Genomic DNA, 25,654 nt, shown 5'->3' on the forward strand with positions numbered 1-25,654 from the left:
CTGTAGGCTATGGGATGGATAGCCCATCTGAATGTTTTTGGATGCCGCCTGTGATTTATTATTTTTGGGCATAGCTACGATATAGGCTAAATCAAGAGGAAATAATGAGTATGTCTATTCTAAGGTAAAGTCCACAAAAATAGACTTGATAGGCCCGCCAAACACTGCCGGAACTTTAAGAACGAACGATATTTTGCGTTCCGAACCGGTTCAGGACCGATATGTTGGTGGCGGAACGCAGGCAAAAACGAAAACGTTAAACATAGGCCTACCTGAACCGTTCGGAACGGAACGTTTGAAAAATAATTTCGTTTTCAAGCCCTGGTTTGAGCACATAATTGACGTTTTGTTTACATGTGTTCAATGTAAGTCAATGGGCGCCGGTATTCGGCCAATGGCGGCGTCCAAAGAATCTTTTGCCGGATAGCATGACGGCGGTCATTTCCAGGGCTTGTCAGCTCAAAAAAAGCAGTGGCTATTGCTAACGCATTCATTTTCAATGCCTAGCATGTTAGCTAACTTTAATAGGTTGCATATGACAACAGCAAATAGCTAACGTTTACGTTAGCCTAACTTACTTATTGTTGACGTTGACCCGACACGTTCATAAGTTAGACCATAGACTGATAAGGACGTCCATCAAACTAAAAGGGTTCGTTCTTCGATGTCCCTGCTGTTCCGGCAACAAGGTTTCACGCGAGATTTCCGCCACATCCCAGAGAGTTGTGTTTTCCCAAGATGGCGCCCGTCTGTATATGTGAACGAGATGTGAACGGTACTGTTTTTCTTTTTAATAAACTGCCTGTAGACTTACACAGTATAGCGCGGGAATCGTGCCAAAAACATCCCATCCTACCAACCCGTGGATCCACCGAACGTCATGTAACGTCATGTAGGATTTGTTTTTGCCTCACCTCAATGTAGGCTACGCCAGCCTATCGACTTTGACAAGCAAACTCGTCTTGTGTTAGTAGCCTAGCTGAGGTTTTGTTTTCTGATGCATTTTGTCAGCCTGTTTGTTTTTAAAGATGGTGATCTTCGATTTATCAATTTGCAATGCTAGCCTACCGCATAGCCTGACCCATTACTACCATATGCTGTGGTTAATTGCCTATAACCTATAAAATAATAATATATTCCTTTTATATTAGGTCTATTTAATTTGTGTGTATTGCTCTGTTGGCTAAGTGTTGTACAGCCTAGCCTATGTTCAGCTAGACAGTTTTGAATGAAATAGCCTTTGCCAATAAAAATAAATCATTGTTTAGGAGCCCATTGGCAGGGATGCTTTGCCATTCTGGTTTGACTGTTGTTGCACAAAGTGAGTGGAATCATTCAACCATCAATCATTCGCCATCAACATGGAAAACTCTGTATTGGCCAGAATTCACATAGGCGGTCAACGGTCAACAGTCCACAAAATTAGTATAGGCCTACCTTTCACGCCATTCATGTGCTAAATGAATTTAATGGGAGTTGTGAACCATAGCCTGTAACTTAATATCCACACTGAAATACTGTAAATGTGAATTTATGATAAACTTCTGCCAGCTGTAGTGTTTACAGAAACATTCAGGAGCCAAAAGACTATATGAAGTTTACTACATGGTGATCCACAGCAGGCAGGTCCCTGGAGCAGATGTGTTGTGTAGGAACTAAAGGGAAAATTACAAAAAAAAAGACTTCAACAATGTATAATAAGCCTATGATATGATTAATTAAACCTAGCACTACAAACCATCATCAGGAGGAGGCCATGTTAATCTCAAGCTCACCACTTTTAAAGTGTGTGTAAATGCAGATGGCATGTTATGTTGTTTAGGATGCAGATGGCTTGAGGAAAGAAACTCAGTTTTTCTGTTTTAGTTGGAACAGAGACATCTGCTTGACTGCAGTAGTTTAAACAGTCCATGGTCATGATGTGAAATGTCCTTTAAAATGTTTTGGGCTCTTCTGGTATAGACATCCTGCAGAGTAGGGAGAGGTGCTCTGATGGTGAGTTCAGCAGAACATCCCACTCTGTAGGGCACTGAGATCACAGGCTGTACAGTTCCCATACTAGGTAATGATGCTAGTGTTAGAACACTACACTTCTGAAGAGTAGAAAGCCTTCAAGATGGATGCTGACACTTGAATTTCTGCAGCTGATGTAGAAAGTACAGTGTTTGTATTTCTTAAGAGTGTGTTGGATGTTAGGTCCATGTGAGGTCCTCAGTGAGGTGCACATTGAGGATATTTAAAACTTTCAACCATCTCCACAGGCTGCTCACTGATCTTTCATAGAGTGTAACTCCTCTGCTGTCTCCTAGTCACTACCATTCCTTTGTTTTGCTTACATTCAGGGTCAGGTTGTTAAACTGGCACCACTATGCTTTCCTCTTCCTGATTCAGGTGGGCCTGTTAACTGTTGTTGCTGATCAGGCCCACCGCAGGCTCATCTGCAAATTTGATTAATGTAGGAAAACCTTTGTCTAACCTGCTGTAATGGATTACTGAACAGACCGGGCCCAAGCCCAAGTTTTAAAAAGTAAAAAAGCACACTACACTATATTGAAGAGGCTACAGGTCTAATAATAACAATAACAGCAGCAAATAGCCTATCGATAATAATGACATCTATGGGCTTATAAATGTAGGCTACATAATAAAACCATAGACAAAGCATAACTCTGTCATAGGGAATTAATTAATAGGCCTACAAGTAGAACAAATAAGAGGTTGGACATGTGTAAAGCCTATTATTGTCATTTATAATTATTATTTGTTATTATTAGGTATATTAATATTATTGGAGCTTAATTTCGTAGAAAAATACGGAAAAGTAGGCTATATATTCTTAAGAAGAAGCATTTTGCCTTTGCTTCAGTAAAGAGAATGTGGCCTGTGATTTTGCATTTTCCTTTCTTCCCTTCCTTAGAGAGAAGCGGCAGCAACACGTCAGTTATTTAATTAAATTCAGTAAGCCAAGGGGACGGACCAGGCCCAGACCAATAGGCCAGCAAGTAAAAAAAAAGGAAGGAAAAAAAGCAATAACAATTAGCCAATCGTTTTTCAGTTCATTTTTAATGTTGTCACGGAAGCTAGTTCTTAGGTGCGCGTGCACATGCCATTTAAATGATCTGCATGCCTACGTTTAGACTGGCCAGTCTGTTTCCAAGTAGGCTATCGCTTGATATTTCTTGATATTTTCTTGATGGCTAGTGCTCAAGACCTCCCACAAGTTTTTTTTAGCGAACTGTGTGGAATCATAGACAGTTTACACTCTCAATTGGAATGGAGCGTGCGAACAATTAGACGTCGTATGAGTGACTTTGGGCTGTCCACAGGGCAAACCTACACGGACATCACAGATACTAATTTAAGGAGCATAATATCCGGCTATCTGGCCACTACTCCAAATTCTGGCTACAGAATTGTGTATGGATTTTTACGCAGCTCAGGAATCAGGTAGGCCAGAACACAGCCTAAGTGTGAATTAAATGTTTATCCATTTCCTTTTGAATACACGTTTAGGTTTTCTGTTCTTGCCTTAGGGTTTCACAGTTAAGGGTTAGGGAGACCCTTAGAGCTTTGGATCCAATTGGCAGTGCTATTCGTGGCCTTCAGGTGTTGCCGTATTCTGTGTCCTCTCCTTCACCGCTCTGGCACATCGATGGCAATCACAAACTTGTAAGGTATATAGCTTTATAAAGTTGGCTTTTTTAACCATCTATGAATACGGTTTCTTTTGAAATTATTCAATCCCCCTGAACTTTTTTTTAGCAGCATTCATACACTTCCACCTGTGTTCAATAAACATATCAAACCAGAACCGAACTATTTCAATAGCTCTAGACAACAGTAAGAACAAGTTTTTTTTTTTAACTCAACGCAAATGTCACTTTTATAGTCTCACCCCTTTATGACAAGTACTTAGATGAGCACACTTCTACTGTTTTTGACCTGCTGCAAATGTGATTATCCTGGTAGCATTCCTGAGCATACCTCTCAATTCAGTTTAACTGTGTTTATGCACATGGGGAAAACATTTTTTCCAGTAAAAAACTCAAATACAACGTGATGATGATTTCTGTTTAAACCATATTATTAAGAAATGATATGAATGAATGATATTATTGTGGTTATTCATTATAATATATAGCTCAACTACAATTCCATTAGGCCTTCATGCTATCGTGCCGTAAGTGGTCAAGAGATTTGGACATCAGTATAGACTGACCATAAGCCTTCTGATGTAAGTTACTAAAATATTAGTTAGTTATCTAAAATATTGCTACGGAATTAATTTTGTATGTCACAGATGGAGAATTATTATTCACGGAGGCATCGATGGATACAGTAGGAAGATCATGTATATGCAAGCCAATACAGACAACAAAGCCACAACTGTCTTCCAGTGTTTTATGACTGCAGTCAACACTTTTGGATTGCCACTGCGTGTACGAAGTGACAAAGGTGGAGAAAATGTAGATGTTGCTCGTTATATGTTACAACACCCATTGAGGGGACCAGGTAAGCTTGAGTGGCCTACTCATTATTAGACATGGTGTAAAACCTGGTAACAATCCTGTGCTAAATGGATGGGTGGAAGGTGACATTACTATGTAACTTATTTTCATTTACAAGACAGAAGAAGTATGATCACAGGCAGAAGTGTTCATAATCAACGAATTGAGCGGCTGTGGCGTGACCTATGGTTCTCTGTCTTGAGCAACTATTACACTGCTTTCCGCCATCTGGAGGACTCTGGACACCTGGACCCAGACAATGATCTCCACCTTCTTTGTCTTCAATTTGTGATGATCCCAAGGATCAATGCCCATCTTGAGATTTTCCGGCATGCATGGGATCGACATGGACTTTCATCTGAAGGAGGCCGTTCTCCAGATAAGTTGTGGATTGCTGGACAGCTGTCACAATTTCCAACATTGTGTGACCAGGTGGGCCTTCAGCAGACATTTTGTCATAGGAAGCTAGTGAAATAGGAGTACTATTAATAAATGTTATTAATAAATGTTAAGTTGAATTTTAGTGTAGTATAACCTTGATTAGTGACATTTAGATACACAAGAGGGCTATACCACAAAATAAGTTTCCTGGCTTACCTGGGTAACACTGGGAGTAACCGCTGAGCTCAAAACATATCAAGGAGTTTTTGCCTACATTTTACATTTGTGACATACACATACTGTTGTAAAACATGTAGTGGAATGGTTGAAGCTTTATTTTAGAAATCCGCAGTTATACTCCCCAAGTTACCTGGGTAAGACAGTAACCTCACTTTGCAGTAGGCTATCTATACCCTTCGTGGCTATCCTTGTCAAAATAGTTGCTGTGAAAAAAAGCCCATTGTGTAAATTGTATTAAAATGTAACTACTTGAAAATGACTTTTCCCTTCCTGCAGGTGGATGGATCTTGGGGTGTTGATTGGGATGGACCAGTAGCCACTGAAAACATTGTGGAATCAACAGTGACTGTCCCAGAGCCTCCAGTTGCCCTGAGGGACATTGTTGTGTCCAGACTAAGTGATAGCATTGACCCTTTCATGCATAGCAATTCCTTTGGCATAGAAATATACAAGGACGCTGTGAACTTTGCCTCCAATGTTTTGGGCCTGTAATACAAGCTACATCTGGTCACTCACAGAAGTCAATGCTTAACCATTTTATTTACATATTTATTTATTTATTTGTTTATTTTCCACAAAAAAAAAAATTCAAGCACATTTTCAAATCTATCAAAGTGGCATGTCAGTAGTTTTGAGCCTATTCAGTTATCATAGCATTTTGGCGGAAGGACTTCGAAGGATTTCCTGAAAGAGACACTTCCCCAGCATTTTGGACTTTGATATTTGCATGCTTCCTTATAGCAAGTGGTATTTTATGATCTTAACAAAGGAAGTGATATTTAGCAACGAATCCAAGTATGAGCCATCTTTGATAATTGGTAGATTAACGAGTTATCGTTACGTTATGTGAAAATGTATTTCCCCGCCCCCCACCCCCCATAAAGTAGTCCATGTGGCTGAGGGACGACAGACTCAGTAATTGTTTTGACATTTAATTACATGAAAACAGCCATATTCTTGATTTGTTTAATCTCCTCTAAACCATTATTTTTTCGAATACATCTTCAAATCTACCAAAGTGGCATGTCTGTAGTTTTGTTGATCGGTTAATATTCGCTGGCGGAAGGATTTCATTGGCAGTGCAATTTAACCAAGGTGCCTAGCAGTGCCGGATTCTTTTTGGATTTGGATGGTCATGGTGAAGGTCAGAAAAAACGAGTAACGTGAGTCATGTAGGACTAAAGGCATTATATAATGCATAAATATGCTTAGTAGCAAGCATGCTTACTAGTCAACCGATGAGTCATGGTTAGAAATGAATTTAATATGTACGACTAGGTTAAGTACATTGTACATTCTACCTTATAATACTAACAGGTGACATGTTTGCATATTAATCTTTGGTATGTCGAATGATATAAATTTGTAGATTGTTGGTGTTGTCGTCCCCCCCCCCCCCAGGCTAACACGTGGATTATGCAGAACATTGGACAACTGTAAGTACTTTCATAAACGTTAGGGCTGTAGAGTGTTCTTCAAAACATCTGCTATGGATGGTTTAACGTTAACGTTACTATTTTCTGACCACATTGCGGTTCACATTGTCGCCTTGGCTAGTTGGTTTTTGCTCAAGTAGCTAGCGTTAACGTTAAGCTAACCAGTAAGTGTTAACATCACCATAAAGCACGCCAGCTTGCCTTGGCTAGTTAGTCTTTGCTAAGTAACGTTAACGGGTAAGTTTTAGCACCATAAAACGAAAATAAAAGGGCAACCAGGCAAGGAGTGTGCAATGTAACGCGTTAATATCTTAACTGTAGTTTTGATGATGTGCTAAATTAACGTTACTTTACGAATATTTATCTAGTTGTTGCCAATTCACAAGGAGGACACAGCCAGATATGCTTGTATGGCGCCACTGCTAAAGTAAAATAATACCAGAGGGAACTGCAGTGCTGCTAACTTCTAGTGGAAGACAAATATATTTAAAATATGACTGTTGGTACGCCTCTACTACCAGCGTAAAACATTTAACTATAAACCAAAGATTGTTAAGGCGGAGCAAGATACTTCATGGTAGTTCATGTCTATGGGCGCGAAATGGGGATCGAATCCTGTCTGCATAAAGAGGCGTGTCGATGACGTATTGACGAGCGTACGTTGCAACCGGCCAACAGCAGCTGCATAAATAACCGGCGCACACCTGATATAAGGTTGATTTTCTCCGGACTGGAATGCTCAAAAATGCTAAAAATGTACCTGAAATGTTCAGAAGGGTTTGAGGATCATGAAAACGTGCCCAAAATTCACATTCCTAAGTCTCTAGAACCAAGACCTTAGCATATGTGGTGAAATTCTGAGCTATGCCCATAGACTTCAATGGAGCAGTCGCTGCCTCTGCTCTGCATAAAGGGGGATTTTGACCCCCCCTCGTGCGATCCGGGTTCCCGGAAGTGGCTCCTGATGAAACATCTTGCTCCGCCTTAACAATCTTTGTATAAACTGTCTCCCGCGCTGGCTCCTAGTTATATGCGTCACAAGGTGAGCATAAGCTAAGTAAGGGATAATGGACGACACGGTGATCTGTTAACAGAAATGAATGCACTGTCGAGGTTGTAATGCGCGGAGGGCCGTTTAAACCTCGTAAGTGCATTCATTTCTGTTAACAGACCACCGTGTAGTCCATTATCCCGCTTATTCCACTGGGTACGACTTCCACTGGGCGAGCATTGCGAATGTCGGAGCTGACTTCAAGTGCAAGTGTGAAGGAGGCGGTAAAGTTAACTATGGTTATTCCACTGCTTCGTTGAATTTCCCATTGTTCTACGTAATTTAGAACTACCATTAACATTGTTATTTGAACACAACGCAAGTGGCAACAGAACGTTGAAAGTGTTGGAAGCATTTCGAGTTTGGGAAGCAAACATAAAATATTAACGTTTTTTCCAACTTCCGCTCGGATTATCAGATAGGAACCGTTTATTGAATGTCTTATGAGTACGAGTTTTCGCACCGCACTCGTTCGCATCATTTCGGACCTGTTCACATGTGGTCTGCGAATCTCCATAGGAAATGAATGACTTCCGGTCGTTTCGCAGCCATATCTACTGTGATGATGTGAAGAAGGCATTACTGAGCAAGGATAACATTAACAAGATTTCTCAAGACAATCACGATATGAAATAAAGTTGTAGATTACAGAAGGGTTTGGCAGCTGTAATCGGTTGTACAGTGTAAATGAGATGTTGTAGGCACTATGACTAAATGTAAGGTAGGTTACATGAGACAGGGTTCCCACTCTAAATCGAATGTAAAATTCTATGACTTTGCCCTGACAAAAATAACTGAATTTCCATGACCATACTGACTAATGATTTCAGAGCATTCGTGTAGCCTTCAAGAATTTTATCTTTTTTAGAGTGGGAGATGAATAAATGGGCATTAAATAAAGTTAGGCTATAAGCAACCAGTAAAGCTAATAACCAGCTATACACCAGTTCTGCATGGAAATATTTGTCTTAATGGCAAGTAAATTTTAAACTATGCTATAGCCAAATTCCGTGATATTCCCTGCCTAAAAATTGATAAAATTCCCTGACTTTCAAAACTACATTCTATGCAAACATTCTAAAGCACGCATTGATGGATGATAGACAGTGACCGTCTACTATGTCATAGAGCGACTTATATGGCACATATTCAACAGGGTCTACCAGGTGTAAACATGCAGCAACACACAAAATACCAAAGTTGATTGGGCAACTAGTCTGCTATGAAAAGTTATTGAGTTATGAGTTATTATCTAAAATGTTTCTAGCCATTACGACTGAGAGTAAGCCAGCAAGTGCATGAACTTGTTTGATTAGTCTGTTTTCTACCCCGCCATTCATAGGTTAAGAAAGGGGGGGGGACCCCCCTCAGAACCTGGCCAGAATGTCTTAAACTTTTATTTTTTTACCTTTCAGATCTGAAAATGATCGCCTTCGGGCCGCAGCCTACTTGCAAACGGCCTCTCACCTCCTTAGAGAGCCAAATAGTGATACAGCACGTAGTGCCACATGTATTCCCTACCACCCATCAGTTCAGTCTTTGCGGCCAAACCCTTTAATCCCTCACATTGCCTCTAACACGCATAACTCATCCTCTCAAGAACAAATGCCTGTAGAAACCTATATCCCCCCACACACGAACACACACAAATGCACCCCCACACCGTGCCCTAGCCCACAGCAGACCTACATCCCCACACACTCCAGCACATTGTCCTTTCAGGGAGGAAGTATAACTGCCTTGTCACAGCAGGGAAATAGGCACTCCTTTCTCCCCAAAGCACCCAGCAGCATTCAGTCCACTTTGAGGACTCTTTTTCAGCCCTATAATGCTGCAGGACAAAGTGGAAGGATGCATAGACATATGCAGGTGTTTTGTTGTGTGCATGAGCCTCTGTGCACTTTGGCACCATCACAGGCAAAAAAAGAAATGTTAACTTTAGCAGGCCTTGGTCATCGTAGACTAGAACTCAAGTCTGTGACTGGGACATTTGAAGAGTTTCGGGATCAGCTCTTTGAAGCCTACCCTCTACTAATAAATGCTGGTGGGTTTAAATTGATGAGAGGTGGTAGAAGCCAAGCATTGGAAGACATCCCCATGCCAGTCTATGGTTACACAATCCCTTTTCTCAAGACCCTAAGTTCGCTTCGCAAAGCAATAGCCTACATTATACCATTGCAAAAGGCCCTCCCTCTCAACTGTGGCAGCCTACCAGTCATGGCTGATATGGTAAGCTTGAAAGATATTTTCATATATGTGTATGATACTTATAATTAAACATTGTAAATTGTATATGCCACTGGTGTGGGGCAAACTTACTAATCACCATCACTGCATTTGTACCTCTGTCAATTCAAGAATGTGATCAAAGAAGTTTGCCAGTCCTGTTCTGCATCCGTACCCCTGTTTGAATTACAGAAGCATATTCAGCAGTGTGGACGGTACCCAGCTTTTCTAAACTTTTCTATCCATTCTTATCGACCAACAAATAAATAATTTGACTGCCATAATCCCAATTTCAGCAGCGTCCATTCAACGTTGTTACTTATACCAGTTGTGATATATGGTGTATGCAGTAAAATATTTGTTTTCAAATCTTTCAAAGATTCATCGTTATATTTAAATTAGCAATTTAATTTATCAGTTGTGTCATTAAAATGAGGTGGTTGGGCTTGTGTCATCTCAAACAGATATAACTTTTAAGATTGGTTTCTTATTATAGGGCCAGTTTGCATGAGGAGTCCATAATCCAGTCAAGCCCTAGAGGAAGTTCCTCCTGGCCTTTGAGAGTTGTGTTGATACAAGACCCTTTTATGGAAAAATTCAATCCGAATGATGGTAATGCTGTTTTTCACATTGATACTTATGTGCAGTATCTTGTCAGGTCAATTGCGGTCAATATCTGTTTAAATAGTCTTGAATTGTGTACATTATTAAATGCCATATCTGTGTAATCTATTATTTGCTTTAGATAAAAGTATCAGCCAAGTGACTGACGAGCCAGACCCATATCAAGATGTAGGGTCTGGGGATTCACCATTCGCAGTGCTTAGTCCGAGGGGCGGAATAAACGGTTGTTTTTCAAATTCCCTCTGCACGCAATAGGATAGTACTACAACTCATGAGTCTCATGCGTTTTCCCACCAGCGGAGCTAGTTCAAACTTTTGCCAACTTAAACAAAGCTTAACTCGTGTCACGCTGTTCGCCAGCAGCAGCATCCATTTTTGTTTTGTTTTCAAGTAGCAGGGAATTCGCGCTGAACCGTCGCAACTCTGCTAGACTACCCTGGCAGCAAATTACATTCGCTGCCGCTATGATGCGTCTAGATTTCTAGGCTAGATTTTGGAGGTATTGTTGGGCAGAACTTTGTATTTCCAACTGTCTGTAGGTGGGATTTACTTTGCTTTTGTTTCTTCTTTTTTTTTTTTTTTAGCTGAGAAGATGCAAACTGTTATGGTGTCTCTATCCCTGAACACCCAACAGTTTGAGGAAGTACTACGTAAAGAGTTCCCTTTCCTTGGGAGTTCACCATTTGAACTCTGTAGACTGGGGAAAAACAGACTGTTGCATCCCCTGTCCTGCCCAATTAAAACACCATCTGCCATCCGAGCCAGTGGGGAGCTTGGCTGATCCGCTCTTTATATCAGGCCCCAGGTATTTGTCCACTAAGTAGTACAGTACATTTGTGAAACTTTACATCTTGTATAAATAATAAGTGTTTGCATATATACAGGTCAGGCTTAACACATGTTTATTTGTTTCCTGTCATTTCAGTTGGACTTGGACATTTTTGCTGAGACTTCAGAGGTAATGTGCATCAACTTTAAATTTCTGGTGTATCATTCTACATCTTTCTATGAAATCTTTCTGCACCAGACACTTAACTAATTTAACTTGTTTACATGCCCCAATGTTCTGGTTAAATGGGCATATGTCTGGTCTTTTTAGGGTTTAGTCAATATTTGGGTTTTTTAGGAATATAAGATTAATCCGGTTATGGCAATTGGAATGAGGTGCTTACACGACTACGCTACCAGTAAAATACATTTTATTTTATATTGCAGATATACTCAATAGCAATAGCATCCATCCCCTTCAACAAGACTGAGCCCTTAGCTTTAAATATTTATATAACTAACAGACTTACTGTTTGCTTTTGTGCTTGAAGGAAAATTACTCTGATGGTGGGTCTCCCACTCCTGCTGTCATTAGATCAGCCCACCCCTCCCCTTGCCACCAAGGGACTCCCAGTGTCGTAATCGAGGTATCACATGCCTGGCCTTTGCCTCCTGTCTCTCCACCTTCTATGAATCCAGCCTGCCCTCCTTGCCAGCAAACCACGGCAACGACTAACATCAGCCCAGCCTGCCCTCCTTGCCAGCAAACCACACCAACGTCCAACATCAGCCCAACCTGCCCTCCTTGCCATCAAACCACGGCAACGCCTAACATCAGCCCAGCCTGCTCCCCTTGCTGGCGATCCACGCCGCCTCACAGCCCAGCCTGCCCTCCTTGCCAGCAAACCACGGCAATGCCTAACATCAGCCCAGCCTGCCCTCCTTGCCAGCAAACCACGGCAACACCTAACATCAGCCCAGCCTGCTCCCCTTGCTGGCGATACACGCCGCCTCCTAACAGCCCAGCCTGCCCACCTTGTCAGGCAGCAACTCCAGCCTCGTCACCTCATTCAGCCTCATCAGATATAACATGGTCTCCACCAAATGAGACATTTGAAGAAATAATTTTAGATGAGACCTCATTTGTTGGCGTTAATGAAGCAGACTTGGAAGATTCACCAGATCGTCTTGAAAGCCTGGTTAAAGCGTTACAGAACAGGTTGCCTGAACTTCCACCACCACGGAGCAACACAATTAATGTTGTTAGGGATGATGTATTTAATTGTGCAGAAAGGGCCTTTAAACGACAAAGGTTCAACCCGGAAGCCCCCATTTATGTTGTCTTTGTTGACAATGATGGGTCAGTGGAGGGGGCTGTAGACCAAGGTGGGCCAAGGCGGGAGTTCCTCAGACTTTTGACAAGAGACATACAACACAGCCGAATCTTTGAGGGACCAGAGGAGTCGAGATCACGTGCGCTTGATGGCGGTGGTAAGTATCATTTATATATCTATAGTGGTTATAGTGGTTTAATGTTTTTGTTATGCCTACTTACCAGGGATGAAAATGAGCACCACCCAAATGCTGGTAAAATATGAATGGCTGGTGGATTTCAGTAATTTAATATTGATTGGCTGGTAAATTTGACCAAAAATCTGCCGGTGTCTAGTAGATGTACACACTTTCAAATTTTTAATTTCCACCCTATGCTACCTACCATATCTTGTAGGGGTAAAACGGTACACAAAAAGCACAGTTTGGTTAATACCTCAGTTATGAAGTCACAGTTGATATAAGCCTGATATTTTTGATGCACAATGCGAATAGTATTTTTAAAAGGGGTCAAATGTTTCTTGATGTTAATTGACTTAACTGACAATATGGTCTGCTACTTAAAATGTTTGAGAACTTGAATTTGACACCTGGTCCACAATCATGTCTACTGTTTATTACTGTTAAAGACTGCATTTGGTACATGTGGTATGCATCTGTATTGAAAGTTTATTAAACTGTTCAGTATGAATGTGTGTACTTATACACCCCTAATATCTATTCTCCTAGCACTACAAGATGGCCTATACAGAACTATTGGCAGGATGCTGGCTGTGGCTTTCATCCAGGGGGGCTTGCCTGTTCATTTTTTTTCTGATAGACTTTATAGTCAAATTAGTGGACTACCATCCCCAAAATACAGAGTAGAAGATGTAGTGGATTATGACATTAGATCAATATTGGAGAAGGTAGGTGTCCTTTTATGCTTGAATCACTCTTTTTGGAGCATGATATTATGTTGGTGTGGGAAAGTCTGAGATCGGTGTGGTTATTGTTACTTCAAGGAAAACAATTAGGCTACTGTCTTTAATGCACTGTCTGTGTGTCTGTATTTGTATTCTAGATAAGTACGGCTGGAACCGTGGAGGCTGCAAGGTTGGAGGTGATGGCTGCAGCAGAGACCCTGGGTGTGATGGGCGCGCTGAAGTTCATTAATAACCTTGAGGACCGAGATGTCGTTGTCCAAATTGCCCTTCAGTTTTATTTAGAAGACCGACTTGCCCAGGCTCTTACACAGTGAGTATAATCAAAGTCTTATAGGCAAGTCACCACTCTCTTGGTAACAGTTTCGGGTAGTTATTTCGGAACATTATGTCAATATTCAGTCCAACAATGTGGTTGGTTATTACGGCTTCATGATTTGGGGAAAATAGCTAATTCTGATTTTTCTGACTGATATTGTGATTGGCGATATTATTTTTTTTAATGTCAATCAATTGATTCAGTTCAATATTCCAAAAGTCTCTTTAATTTGTGCCACCCTTGATTGGTGAGCATGCACAAGATGCACAGCACCCCGACCGACTGTGAAGCTCACCAAGTCAGAATGTCTGGGCCCCTCATGCTACACTACACACACCCACCAACCAGAAGTGGCACAGTCTAAGAGGATGAAATTAATTTTAAAGTCAGAAATGTGACAAAATTAACTCTGCTTACTGCTTGGTTGAATTTCCCATCGTCCTACGTAATTTAGAACGACCATTAACCGTATGTTATCTGCACACCTATGAAGTAGATCCATATCACACTTGTATGTGTGTGTTAGGTGTGTTAGGTGTGTTAGGTGTGTTAGGTGTGTGTTATCCCCATTAACCGTATGTTATCTGCACACCTTTGAAGTAGATCCATTTGTTTGGCCGTATCACACTTGTATATTAATTCGCTGAACTCGTGAAGTTTAAATGACCATGTTGCATACGAGCTGTAAAATGCAGATGTTCGTCATATGCTACAATGTTGCTATGTTCTGGAGGTGGCTTTTAGCTAGATGGATGACAGCAGGCTAAGTAAAATAGCGATGTTTCAGAGCTCATCAGAATCCTGGGATACGCCTGCAGTTCTACAAACAAGACAGTTTTAGCGATTAAAACAGGAACTGAACACAATGCAAGTGGCAACACTGGAATAAGCGGGATAATGGACTCCACGGTGGTGTGTTCACCGAAATGAATGCACTTACGAGGTTTAAACAGCCCTCTGTTTGCTTTGGGGCCGTTTTACAACCTCGACCGTGCATTCATTTTGGTGAACAGACCACCGTGGAGTCCATTATCCCTTACATGATTGTTTGTAGCTTTTGCGATTAGGTAATGGGATGGCTCATATTGTGATTACAATTGCAATGGGGATAATTGTGCAGCCCTAACTTGCATTACAGGAAGTGAGTGGTAAACTGCCATATTGGCATTACGAGTGCTGTCTCCTCATAAAGTCTGTTTGTATAATGTGAAAATAATAGCTGACTACTGTAATGCTTCTGGGGAGTGTTTCACAGAAGTACTGTTTTCCCTTTGTTATAGGTTTAAGGAGGGCCTTTTGACATTGGGGCTCCTTGATGAGGTGATGTGCAACCCAAGAGCCTTCCAAAGAGCCTTTACACAACCTCCACTCCCACTGACAGCCACCGACCTGGCCAACCTCTTCACCCCAACGCTGTCTCCAGTGGGCAGCAACAGAAGAAGATTAGAGAACCGCACTATTGCCCACTGGAGGGATTGGTTGTTGGAAGTGGAAGGTAAGGAACTTGCCTGTATCATTTTTACCTATAATGGCCTCCTTACACCAAACAACTTTGACAAGATTTGGGAAAGATTCTTGAAAGATTGTAGTCTTTTAACTTATGCCCCCCATTCAAGCTTTACTCAAAAGACTACACTCTTTCAAGAATCTTTCCCAAATCTTGTCAAAGTTGTTTGGTGTAAGGAGGCCATAAGACGAATATGTTTGAGGCTCTGATTTGTGTTTTGTTTCTGTGTTTTAGAAGGTAACATGGACCATGTTCAAGTAGAGGATGTACTCGTCTTCTGCAGTGGAGCCTCCCGAGTGCCACTTTCTGGCTTCCCGGAGCCACCAATGCTGGACTTTTTCCTTGTTACAGACTCCAACAGTTTACCTCTTGCAAACACGTGTTCAGTCACACTAAGGCTACCTCTGCATTCTAATTATCCTGATTTTTCAAGGCCAATCCAGCTGGCTGTGGCTTGGTCAGGGGTATTTGGCTTTGCATAAGGGAGGGAGGAGGGGGGGATTGACTCCCACAATTTTTCTTTTCTGAAAGTGTGTGTTTGAGGTTATGTATAGTTTAGGTCTACCTTTTTCACAGGTCCCTTGAGGAAGACTTCCGTTTTGGCCTGGATGAAGAAAAAACCTTCAAGTTTTGAGTCATTTTGTCAGTCTGGCTGTGGCAAATGTGGAGTGAAGAAGTTTGTGTTCTCTGGTTTACCGCTGGCCCACTGTGTGTACCAGGCATTCTGTGTGGAATGGGGAGGGTGGAGGGCTGACTCCCAAGGTCTTTTTTCTTTTTTGTAATTAAAGAACCAGGTGTTAATAATTAATGTAAATGTGAAGTAGTTTGTGTACTCTGATTTACCACTGACCCATTGTGTACCAGGCATTCTATGTGGAATGGGAAGGATGGAGGGCTGACTCCCAATGTCTTTTTTTTTTTTTTTTTTTTTGTAATTGTAATGTATGGGTGATTTATTGGCCAGGTTTGTATTGGTCTCTGCCCTGCAAAATAAAAATGCAACTTCTTGAAAGTGTAACATTCTATTCAAACATTTGTGAACTTTTAAACATTATTTTCTACTATCTTAGATTTTAGTTTCACATTATAGACATGACCAATAGGGCTGCAAATTGTGGGTAACTAGTGTTGAGTAGTTGTGGACCATAGGAACTTTAATCATAGCCTATAGCCAAATATAAATACAATGTGAATTTATGGTAATCCTGTTGGTTAGACTGGCGACCCACAGCTGGATAAGCAGGTCCTCTGAGCATTATGCATTGCCAGACACTGTGGGCTTCTCTGTCCGCTGATGTTTTGCTCAAAGGTCTAGGTGGTCCACTACAAACAGTCAATCAGCCTTCATGCAATTTCAGCTCAAAACCTTTTAATTCAAACTGCAGTCCGAAGGATACATTTGTCCAGAAAACGTTAAACTTAGTCTAGAGGCTGGGATACATATTTACAAATTTGAAGATCTGAAGTGGGCTCATTCTTTCACACAAACATACGGGTATTTGTGGGCGTTTTTTACGAGGTAACCAGGTACGCCATGTTTTTGGAGGTGCAAACAAACGCTGCGTTGCTATTGAGATTACATAGTAAGGAGCTAGCTCAAGGGTTATAAATGTATTTTGTTGTGTTGTATAATGAAAGCACAGCTTTTATGGCCATCCATGCGTCTTCCCTTCTGGCTCTTTGGCTATGAATTTGGTAACTATAGCTGACTATTTGACGTCTTTAGAACACTAAACAGGTGGAGGTATCAAACATTCTAAATTTTTTGACGTTAATCACTCCTATGAGGTAATTGCTATTGTCTATCCAAAGTAAAGTATCTGTTTTGAAGTTAACTTTGATGGTCAAATCAACCAAAACTCCGATTGTTTGCACCTCCAAGTGGTGTGTGAGGTAGGTCTGTGACGCGAGTTTGTGAAGAGAAAATGTGATAAGCCTATTAGGCCAGCCTATGGCATTTTTCATAGTTATGGTCCTGTTTTGCAGATAGTTTTGCAAAGCGACTAGGCTACATTGTTACGCATAATACATTTAAGCAACAATAGCAATTATCACTAATAACGACACAAATAGGCTAATGAATGTTTGTTTAATGAAGTTTCAACATTGTACAGTGTTCCTACATGTATTCATGTTCCAACACGAGCCTACATGTATCCATCATGTTCCAACAGAATAAGTACATGTTGCAACAATTCTGGGCACATGTTGGATACGTGTAAGTTCATGTAGGTATATGTAGGCTGCTTATAAAAAGGCAATTATTCTGATACATGTAAGTAAGGCGGGTGGTATGACGTTCGGTTGGTCGATGGGTTGGTTGATCAGATGGACGGTCGGAAGGTTTTTGGCACGATTCCCGCGCCATAACACAGTTCTCAATGCTTCGGTTTACATGTAGATACCCTCATTATGCTACGGTGTAAGTGTGTTGCTATTTGGAGCCTTGGTAGCGATTTATTTTTAGTCTAATCACAGCACAGCACCCAGAACACACCTTCATGAAGGGACTCATCGTTAGGTCTGCTTTAAATAACATACAGAACCTATAGTAATTTAACGTTGTCTGTAAGCTCCACAGATCGTGGCAAGACAATTGAATTGATTGTGGACTTCTTGCCGGGCAATGATGAGTAACTTAACTTGAATAGTCGTGTTGCGTGGATGTGCATAATATCTGTATGAATGTGTGTATCTCAATATGTTGTAATATATTCAACTGTATACATGACTAAGTTTGAATCGAGCTAGCTGGGCATTGAACTGGGTTGAATGGATTGGGAAAATACTTTTTTTTTTATGACTTATATGAACATGGTTTGGCTTTAAAAAAAAGTCTCATCTTTTTTTACATGACCTTTACACTTGGTGCTGGCAAGGCATTGAACTGGGCTTCATTAAAGGATTCCAACGGTACCTCATTCATGAAAATCGGACATACGGGTCAAAAGTTACATGCACACACCTTCATATACACAGACAGCCCAGCCCAGCCCATTAGAGCTCTAGTCCAGGCATTCTGTGAGAAAAAAACACCCAACCCAAAACTAATTGCAACAGAATTTTTTTTTGTTGTATTCAGTTCTTGAAACCTTGCCATATCACATAGTAAAAGTCCATGAAAATCCAAGTGGTGGAACATTGTCAAAAACGGCATACTCTGTGCATAGGTCAAATGCCAAAAACTGTACTTTTGGCAGTTTTCATGAACTTTCATAGTACAGGTGATATGTGATAATTAAGTCCACGTTTTTCATAAAAGCATGAAACTTAGTACAATTGTACAGTTTGAAGCCCTGAACATTTTCAGATTAAAACTGGTATAAAAAAAACCTAATAGTTGCCATGGCAACCATTACACATTTCACTACAAATGAATTAGACCTATATTTTGCATCTCATTTCCTGAACCAAACATGGTATATCAGAACAAGTGATGTATTGATGGTCCAGGATTTTCATGACACCACATACGACATCACACCGTATGGCATTTATAACAATATTTGAAAAATTAAACATTTTGTCTATCATATGAATCGTAACATTTCCTGTCAGATTTCCGCCATAGAACAGGAGTTGTATCCACAGCTCATCAGCTGTCAGAAAACTGTCATCAGCTGTCTGGTGCTTTATGCCTTAGAGATTTCCTAAAAGTAATAAGTGAAAGTAGGCCTATGGCAATGACAAAGATTCTAGAGCATTACACTCTAAGATATTTGGCCTAATGGTAGTTGGTAAATTTGTATTTATAAGGTTCTAACTTAGAATTCCAATTCGGTTGAAATTTGTTCATCCAAATCAGACATTTGGTGAAATCTTTTAAGATTTTGTGCAATTTTGGTGAAATATTGGTTTCACTTCAGAAATTCAGGCCAACTTAAGCAGGTAAGTTTGTCATCCAGTGTGTTACACATAGAGTTATCTAGAAATGTAAACTACTTTAGTATTTTGTATGCAGTGGATTAAACAAAGAGGAAGGCTAACCTAAGTTTAAAAACACATTCATTTTAGCTTTACAGAGCCTATCTCACTCGATAATTAAATGGTAGTGGCATATCTGTCTTCATTTCAGGGCAACAGCATGGAAACATGTGTATTCTGTGATCACCCTGTGTCAGACGATGATCAAGCTACATCTGCCCTTGGGGAAAAGGGGTGTGAAGGTATTTTCAAAGCGGCAGAGGCTCGTGGAGATACGATACTTGTTCAAAGTGGACAGAGGGTTCATAAGAAATGCAGAAAAGACTACTGCAACCCAATCAGAATTTCAGGCCATAAAAGGCCTTCTGGAGCTATTGAGTCTTTACATCCTGCCCAACCTGTACTACGTTCCATGGAACAAAAATTCTCATTTGATGTAAACTGTCTATTTTGTGGACAGCCGGCAAAATATGACGGAAAGAAAAGAGGATATGAGATGTTCCCTGTGAGAACAAAAGATTTTCAGGATTCTGTGCGTGAGCTATGCTTTGAGCGCAATGATAGCTGGGCTTTAAAAGTTCTGGCAAGAATAGAATTTGTTCAAGATCTTCACGCTGCAGATGCAGTCTACCACCAACAGTGCAGTGTGAATTTTCGAACAAAAAAACAAATACCTCACCCTTATGATGAGACTCTGTATTGTCCAAAGAAAAAGGGCAGGCCTCATGATCTTGCCAGAACAGAAGCATTCCTGAAGGTAGTCAAATATTTAGAGCAGAATGATGATGAACAGATCACACTAGGAGAACTTCTTGTGAAAATGAAGTACCATCTGAAGGAGGACAGTGATGACATCTGTGAGCCATACACAGCAATGCACTTGAAAAACAAATTACTAGAAACATTTGGTGATCAAATAATAATAACAAATATAAATGGAAAACCTAACGTGGTTACATTCAAGCCTAAGGCATCAAATGTATTGAGTGCATATTTGCATGAATTCAGGAAGGACAAGAGTGATATGGATGAAGAAAAGGTGCGTCTAGTAAAAACTGCTGCCAGACTCATCAAGGCTGACATAAAAGATGTAAAGATTTCCAGAGACACATTTCCATCATGTGAAGATATATCATCAGACAAAGCAAACCTGGAATTCCTTCCAGAGATCCTTCAGCTATTCCTGCAAGAACTATTTGCTGGGAAAAACTGTGAATTAAAGATAGCTGCAATAGGACAGGCCATAATGCAGGCAACAAGGCCAAGAGTTCTTCTAACACCTTTGCAGATAGGACTTGGCATACAAATGCATCACCAGTTTGGATCCAGGTTTTTGGTGGAAACTCTTAATAACCTTGGATTCTGTTCATCTTACCAGGAGGTGAAAAGGTTTGAGTCATGTGCAGCTGTTTCTCAAGGAACAGACATCCCTGGGAATATTGAAGGCTGTTTCATCCAATATATTGCTGACAATGTTGACCATAACATCAGAACAATTGATGGCCACAACACATTCCATGGTATGGGCATCATAGCAGGAGTTACACCACAGACCAAAGGGCCCAAACCAATACCTCGGATAACCGTGACATCACATGATATAGCAGCAGTTCGATGTGTCAATATCCACATTTGGAAGTCAAAGACCCCTAGCCTCTCATCCATGTCTTATGGAAAGATTGAGAATGCCACATACGTGGATAATGACTCTAACCTGCAGCTACTCTGAAAGTCTCTCGGGCCCTAAAACCTAAACTGCCTGGGTGGTCAGGACTAATGCAACAAATCCACAAAGGAAATCACCCTGGGAAGTCATCAGTTGTTTTCATGCCTATGACAGACATGAGTCCTACAGATATGTCTTGTGTGTATTCCACCCTGAAGTTTGTTTGTGAACAAGCAAAGAAATATAGTGTTACTCCCATCATCACCTTTGATCAGCCACTTTGGTGGAAAGCTATGAGCATCATTGAGAGTGAACCACAAGACAGTGATCTTTGCCAGATAGTGCTCCGTCTTGGAGGTTTCCATACAATGATGAGTTTCCTGGGATGTATTGGCCACCTGATGGCAGCATCAGGCCTACAGGAGCTACTAGAGACTATTTATGCAAAGAATGCTGTTGTGCATATGCTGTCTGGAAAGGCAACATCTCGTGCTATCAGAGGACACTTCTTGGTGGATGCAGCATTGAATACACTAATTTTGTCGGAGGTATACAACCATGTCCTCCCCCAAACCACCCAATGGCATGCAGGTGTTGCTGAAATATGTGGAAACTCTGCAATCCAATCAAATGAACATCTGGAACAGCCACCCCAGACAACACAGAGATGCACTGTGGATAATGATGATCTGCTTCTGGCCACTAAGTTACTAGAGAGAATGATGAAAAATAACATCAGCTTCATGGAGATTGAAGATTCATCAGTCTTGAAAAGAATGGAGGGAAAGATGGATGAAGCAAAAGAGAAAATGAAAAACTCACGGACTGCTACCCTATGGCTTCAAAATATGGATATGATAGACATACTGAGGCGGTTCATTTTGGCAGAGCGTCTGGGAAACTGGAAACTTCACATCAACACACTTTCTGACATGCTTCCATACCTAGCTGCATCTGGACATAATTTCTATCTCAAGTCAGCTAATCTGTACCTGCAAAAAATGTCCAAACTTGAACATGAACAACCTGCCACTTTTCAACACTTTGAGGGTGGTCTCCATGTCATCAGGAGAAGTGATCGCCTTTGGGCTGGCCTCTCCACGGACTTAGTCATTGAGCAGGTACTGATGAGAAGCATGAAGACGAATGGTGGTCTGACAAGAGGTAGAGGCATGACAGAGTTGCAGCGGGTGACCTGGTTGCTGTCAATGCCTGCATGTGCTGAGGTCAACAATGCCATGCAAGAAGTCACCGGAACAGCATTCACAACAAGTGAACAGCATAAGGACAGCATGCAAGCAAGAATTGAAAAGGATCAAAAAGACATCCAAGAGCTTGAGAATTTCCTACAACATCGGAACCCTTTCACATCAGACCCTTCCCTCCGCAACATCACTAGTGGAGTCACAGCTGACAGCTCTGCTAATGTAGATAAGGCCAAAGATGTTGGTCTGCATATCTTACATAAAATGGAGGGAAAGAATGTTGCAGAGTATACTTTTAGGAAAAATGATAGAGCAGTGACACTAGCAGCCAAACATGCCATCAAAGCTGATGGTGAATTTGTGCAGGTTGCTCCTGAGCTTTTGTTCCAGCGCTACATTGCTGCAGCAGAACACATGGAGAATCCTGATGAAATCTTCCGGTATGAATTATGTGGACATCCTGCTGCATTGTTTGATAACATGGGGATGATGAGGAAGGCTAACAAACCAGCACTCACAGATGCTGTATTAGCTCTACATACGCCTGATGAACATGACCCCTCATGTAATGTCCATTTTGTACTTGATGGAGGCTCTCTCTTGCAAAAGTTACCTTGGCCACGTGGGCTTACCTATGGTGCCATTGCAGATTTATACATCAACCACGTAAGGAAGAAATACGGCCAATCAACTGTGATTGTATTTGATGGATATGACAGTGGACCATCTACCAAGGACAGCACACATCAGCGTCGCAGAAAAGGATATATGGAGCTAACAATTACCTTCACAGAAGATATGGTCTGTAACTCCCAAAAAGAGAATTTCCTGTCAAACAAGGCAAATAAACAACGGATGTTAAATCTCATGGTAAGAAAGTTTCAAGATGAGAGTTTCAGAGTCTTCCATAGTGATGGAGACGCTGACCTGCTGATTGTGCAGACAGCAGTACAGGAGGCTATAACTGAAAAAACTGTCGTTGTCGGAGAAGACACAGACTTGCTGGCTTTGCTGTGTCATCATGTAAACCTGGACAGTCACACAGTCTTCCTTAAACAGGATGGAAAGAGAACACGAATTTGGAACATTACCAACTTAAAAAAAGACTTGGGTGAAGTTTGTAAATATATCCTCTTTGGGCATGCAGCATTAGGCTGTGATACAACATCAAGCCTCTTTGGGGTTGGAAAAGGCACCGCCTTAAAACTGATAGTAAAAAATGAACACTTTAGGAAACAAGCAGCTGTGTTCTATAATGAGTTTTCAACCAAAAAAGAAATTGAACAGGCCGGACAAGCAGTGCTTCTGATTGTTTATGGTGCAAAACATGTGAATATTGACAGACTTCGACATGAAATATTCAGTAAAAAAGTTGCGACGAGTTCGACCTTTGTCCATCCACAAGTGCTACCTCCTACTGCCTCAGCCACAAAATACCACAGTTTCCGTGTGTATTTGCAAGTACAAGAATGGTTAGGTAGAGCAGACCTGAATCCAACTGATTGGGGCTGGCATCTGGTAGATGGAAAACTCATCCCTAAAGAAACAGACCTTCCCCCAGCACCATCAGCTCTCCTGAAAGTAATTAGGTGCAACTGCAAAACAGATTGTACTAGAGCAACCTGCAGTTGCAGAAAGCATGGGCTCCAGTGCTCTCCAGCCTGTGGGGATTGTAGGGGTGTAAATTGCACAAATGCTCCTCATCCAGAAATTTCAGGCCCCTTTGATGAAGACGACATGTAAATAAATGTGTTTGTGTAAGTGAAGCAGTGTGTCTGATCAATTCGATTTACTGAGAGAAAAATCATATTCATTAATTATGTACAGCTTTAACATTGTAGAACAATTTAGCAACAAATCTGTTTGAAGTATAAATTGAACAACTCTTTGAAAATATAAAAGAATTTTACTCAACAATGCAAGATTCTAAAATTCCATGTTAGTTTAAATGGGGTCCAATATTCTTTAGAATGCTTATTCTAAAACATTCTAATCACTGTTTTGTCAGAATTTCCTGAAGGATAATGCATAAAACAACCCTCATTTTAACATATTTCCACCAACTGGATTTTCATGGACTTTTACTATGGTGTTTAGATCACCAATTGAAATATAAAAATGGAAAAATAAATTCTGTTGCAATTAGTTTTGGGTCAGACCTTACTTTGCCTGGACTACTCTGCCAGATGGCTCAGAACTCTGCCAGGTGCAAGCTTAAACAATTAGAGCTGTGATGTCACAATCGGAATTAGAATCCTTGAACATTCCGCCATTCATTTCAATGGGGCCCAAAAACGCCGAAAAATGGGAATACCGCGAAAACGACAAGGGCCAGCGACACGAAAGTAACAAGCAAGTTACACCGGTTCGGGCCTGAATTTTTGGAGTTCGAACTGCGTCGATAGCTCAAACGGTCTAGGAGCAGTAGTTCGTCCAAAAAGTGGGTGAATAGGAAGATATAATAATAATAATAATAATAATAATAATAATAATAAGTAAACTTAAGAAGAACAATAGTGGGCTTGCTGGATCAAACCCACTAATAATAATAAGAAAACTTAAGAAGAACAATAGTGGGCTTGCTGGATCAAACCCACTAATAATAGTCTAGTGAAGTCAGAAATGAGCCTGTCTAAGGCCTCTTGGAAATCATGTGGCATGTTACATTAAATGCGCACTCAATTGCGATTCGAAGCAAAAAGTATGATAGCCTAACGAAGGTAAATTGCATATTTGTAAATGCGGCGACGGCAAAACGTTAAAGTGAATCGTAGACTTTATAATAACCAAAGAAAGTAAAGGAGATGATTTGCACCTCCGTTAACCAAATAAAGGCCGTGGTTGTGTTCCTACAAAATGTTGGCACAAAACGTAATTTCTGTCAGAAACCAAGTAGGCTAAACGTTTTCATTGTCATCGTGAACTATGACGATGCCCATGTTCAGATGTGTTTCATTTATTCAAGCAGTGACATTTGGTTTAATGCATGGGGTAACGTGAGGTGCGTCAGAAAAAAGATGGGCCTGTCCCTCTCAAAACATGTTAAAATAGTGTGATTAGCAACCAGAAAATAAAAAAAATCCCAAGTAGGCCTATAGTCTTCTGACTAGAAGAGCTACATATGCGACTGATTACATTTAATTCACCTGAACAGTGTTTGAATCCTGTTTGTACTCACTGAAAATCTTGGACCTAGCAGTTACTGTGCAAAGCACAGATTCCATTTGTGTTATCTGTTATCACAGATTTCATTCCACATTAGCCACCAACAACTGGGTAATGATGTTATGCATGTACAAAATACAACATTTGAACACCCATATTGCTGCTGTTGTACTTCATTGTATATACAGCTGTTAATGTGATTACTCATATTTCAAGCCGCATTTCTCCGGCCCCTCAGTCGTGATGCTTTTCATGAACTGGCCCCCATTACAAACTAATTGAATAGCCCTGCCCTAGATATTTAATCCTTTCCTTCTGCCATTTAAAGTTGCATTTTAATAAGTTATAGTACTGCTCAATAATTCTCATTAGATATGGG

The 25,654-nt window shown here is 40.8% G+C and overlaps 2 protein-coding genes across 7 annotated transcripts in view; both read left to right on the forward strand.

Annotated features, from left to right (window-relative positions):
• The window catches only part of LOC121718522, an 823,508-nt gene that overhangs the window by 105,263 nt on the left and 692,591 nt on the right, over positions 1-25,654 (forward strand). The window lies entirely within an intron of this gene.
• Positions 3,284-16,322, forward strand: LOC121718879 (G2/M phase-specific E3 ubiquitin-protein ligase-like). Of its 6 annotated transcripts, none has more exons than XM_042104260.1 (15): positions 3,284-3,447; positions 3,534-3,674; positions 4,301-4,512; positions 4,627-4,940; positions 5,406-6,292; positions 6,531-6,565; positions 9,032-9,845; positions 9,975-10,454; positions 11,051-11,271; positions 11,392-11,424; positions 11,786-12,725; positions 13,296-13,474; positions 13,630-13,802; positions 15,089-15,303; positions 15,550-16,322. In XM_042104260.1, the coding sequence occupies exons 11-15, from the start codon at positions 11,924-11,926 to the stop codon at positions 15,795-15,797; spliced, it is 1,617 nt and encodes a 538-aa protein (XP_041960194.1). In that variant the 5' UTR covers positions 3,284-3,447; positions 3,534-3,674; positions 4,301-4,512; positions 4,627-4,940; positions 5,406-6,292; positions 6,531-6,565; positions 9,032-9,845; positions 9,975-10,454; positions 11,051-11,271; positions 11,392-11,424; positions 11,786-11,923; the 3' UTR covers positions 15,798-16,322. The 6 variants fall into 6 exon arrangements, with proteins under 6 accessions (XP_041960194.1, XP_041960189.1, XP_041960195.1 ...); XM_042104255.1 differs by having other exon boundaries at positions 9,975-10,057; positions 10,339-10,454; positions 11,051-11,424; XM_042104261.1 differs by lacking the exon at positions 11,392-11,424.

The sequence above is a fragment of the Alosa sapidissima genome, chromosome 9 (genome assembly GCF_018492685.1).
Source record: "Alosa sapidissima isolate fAloSap1 chromosome 9, fAloSap1.pri, whole genome shotgun sequence".
Taxonomy (NCBI): Eukaryota; Metazoa; Chordata; class Actinopteri; order Clupeiformes; family Clupeidae; genus Alosa; species Alosa sapidissima.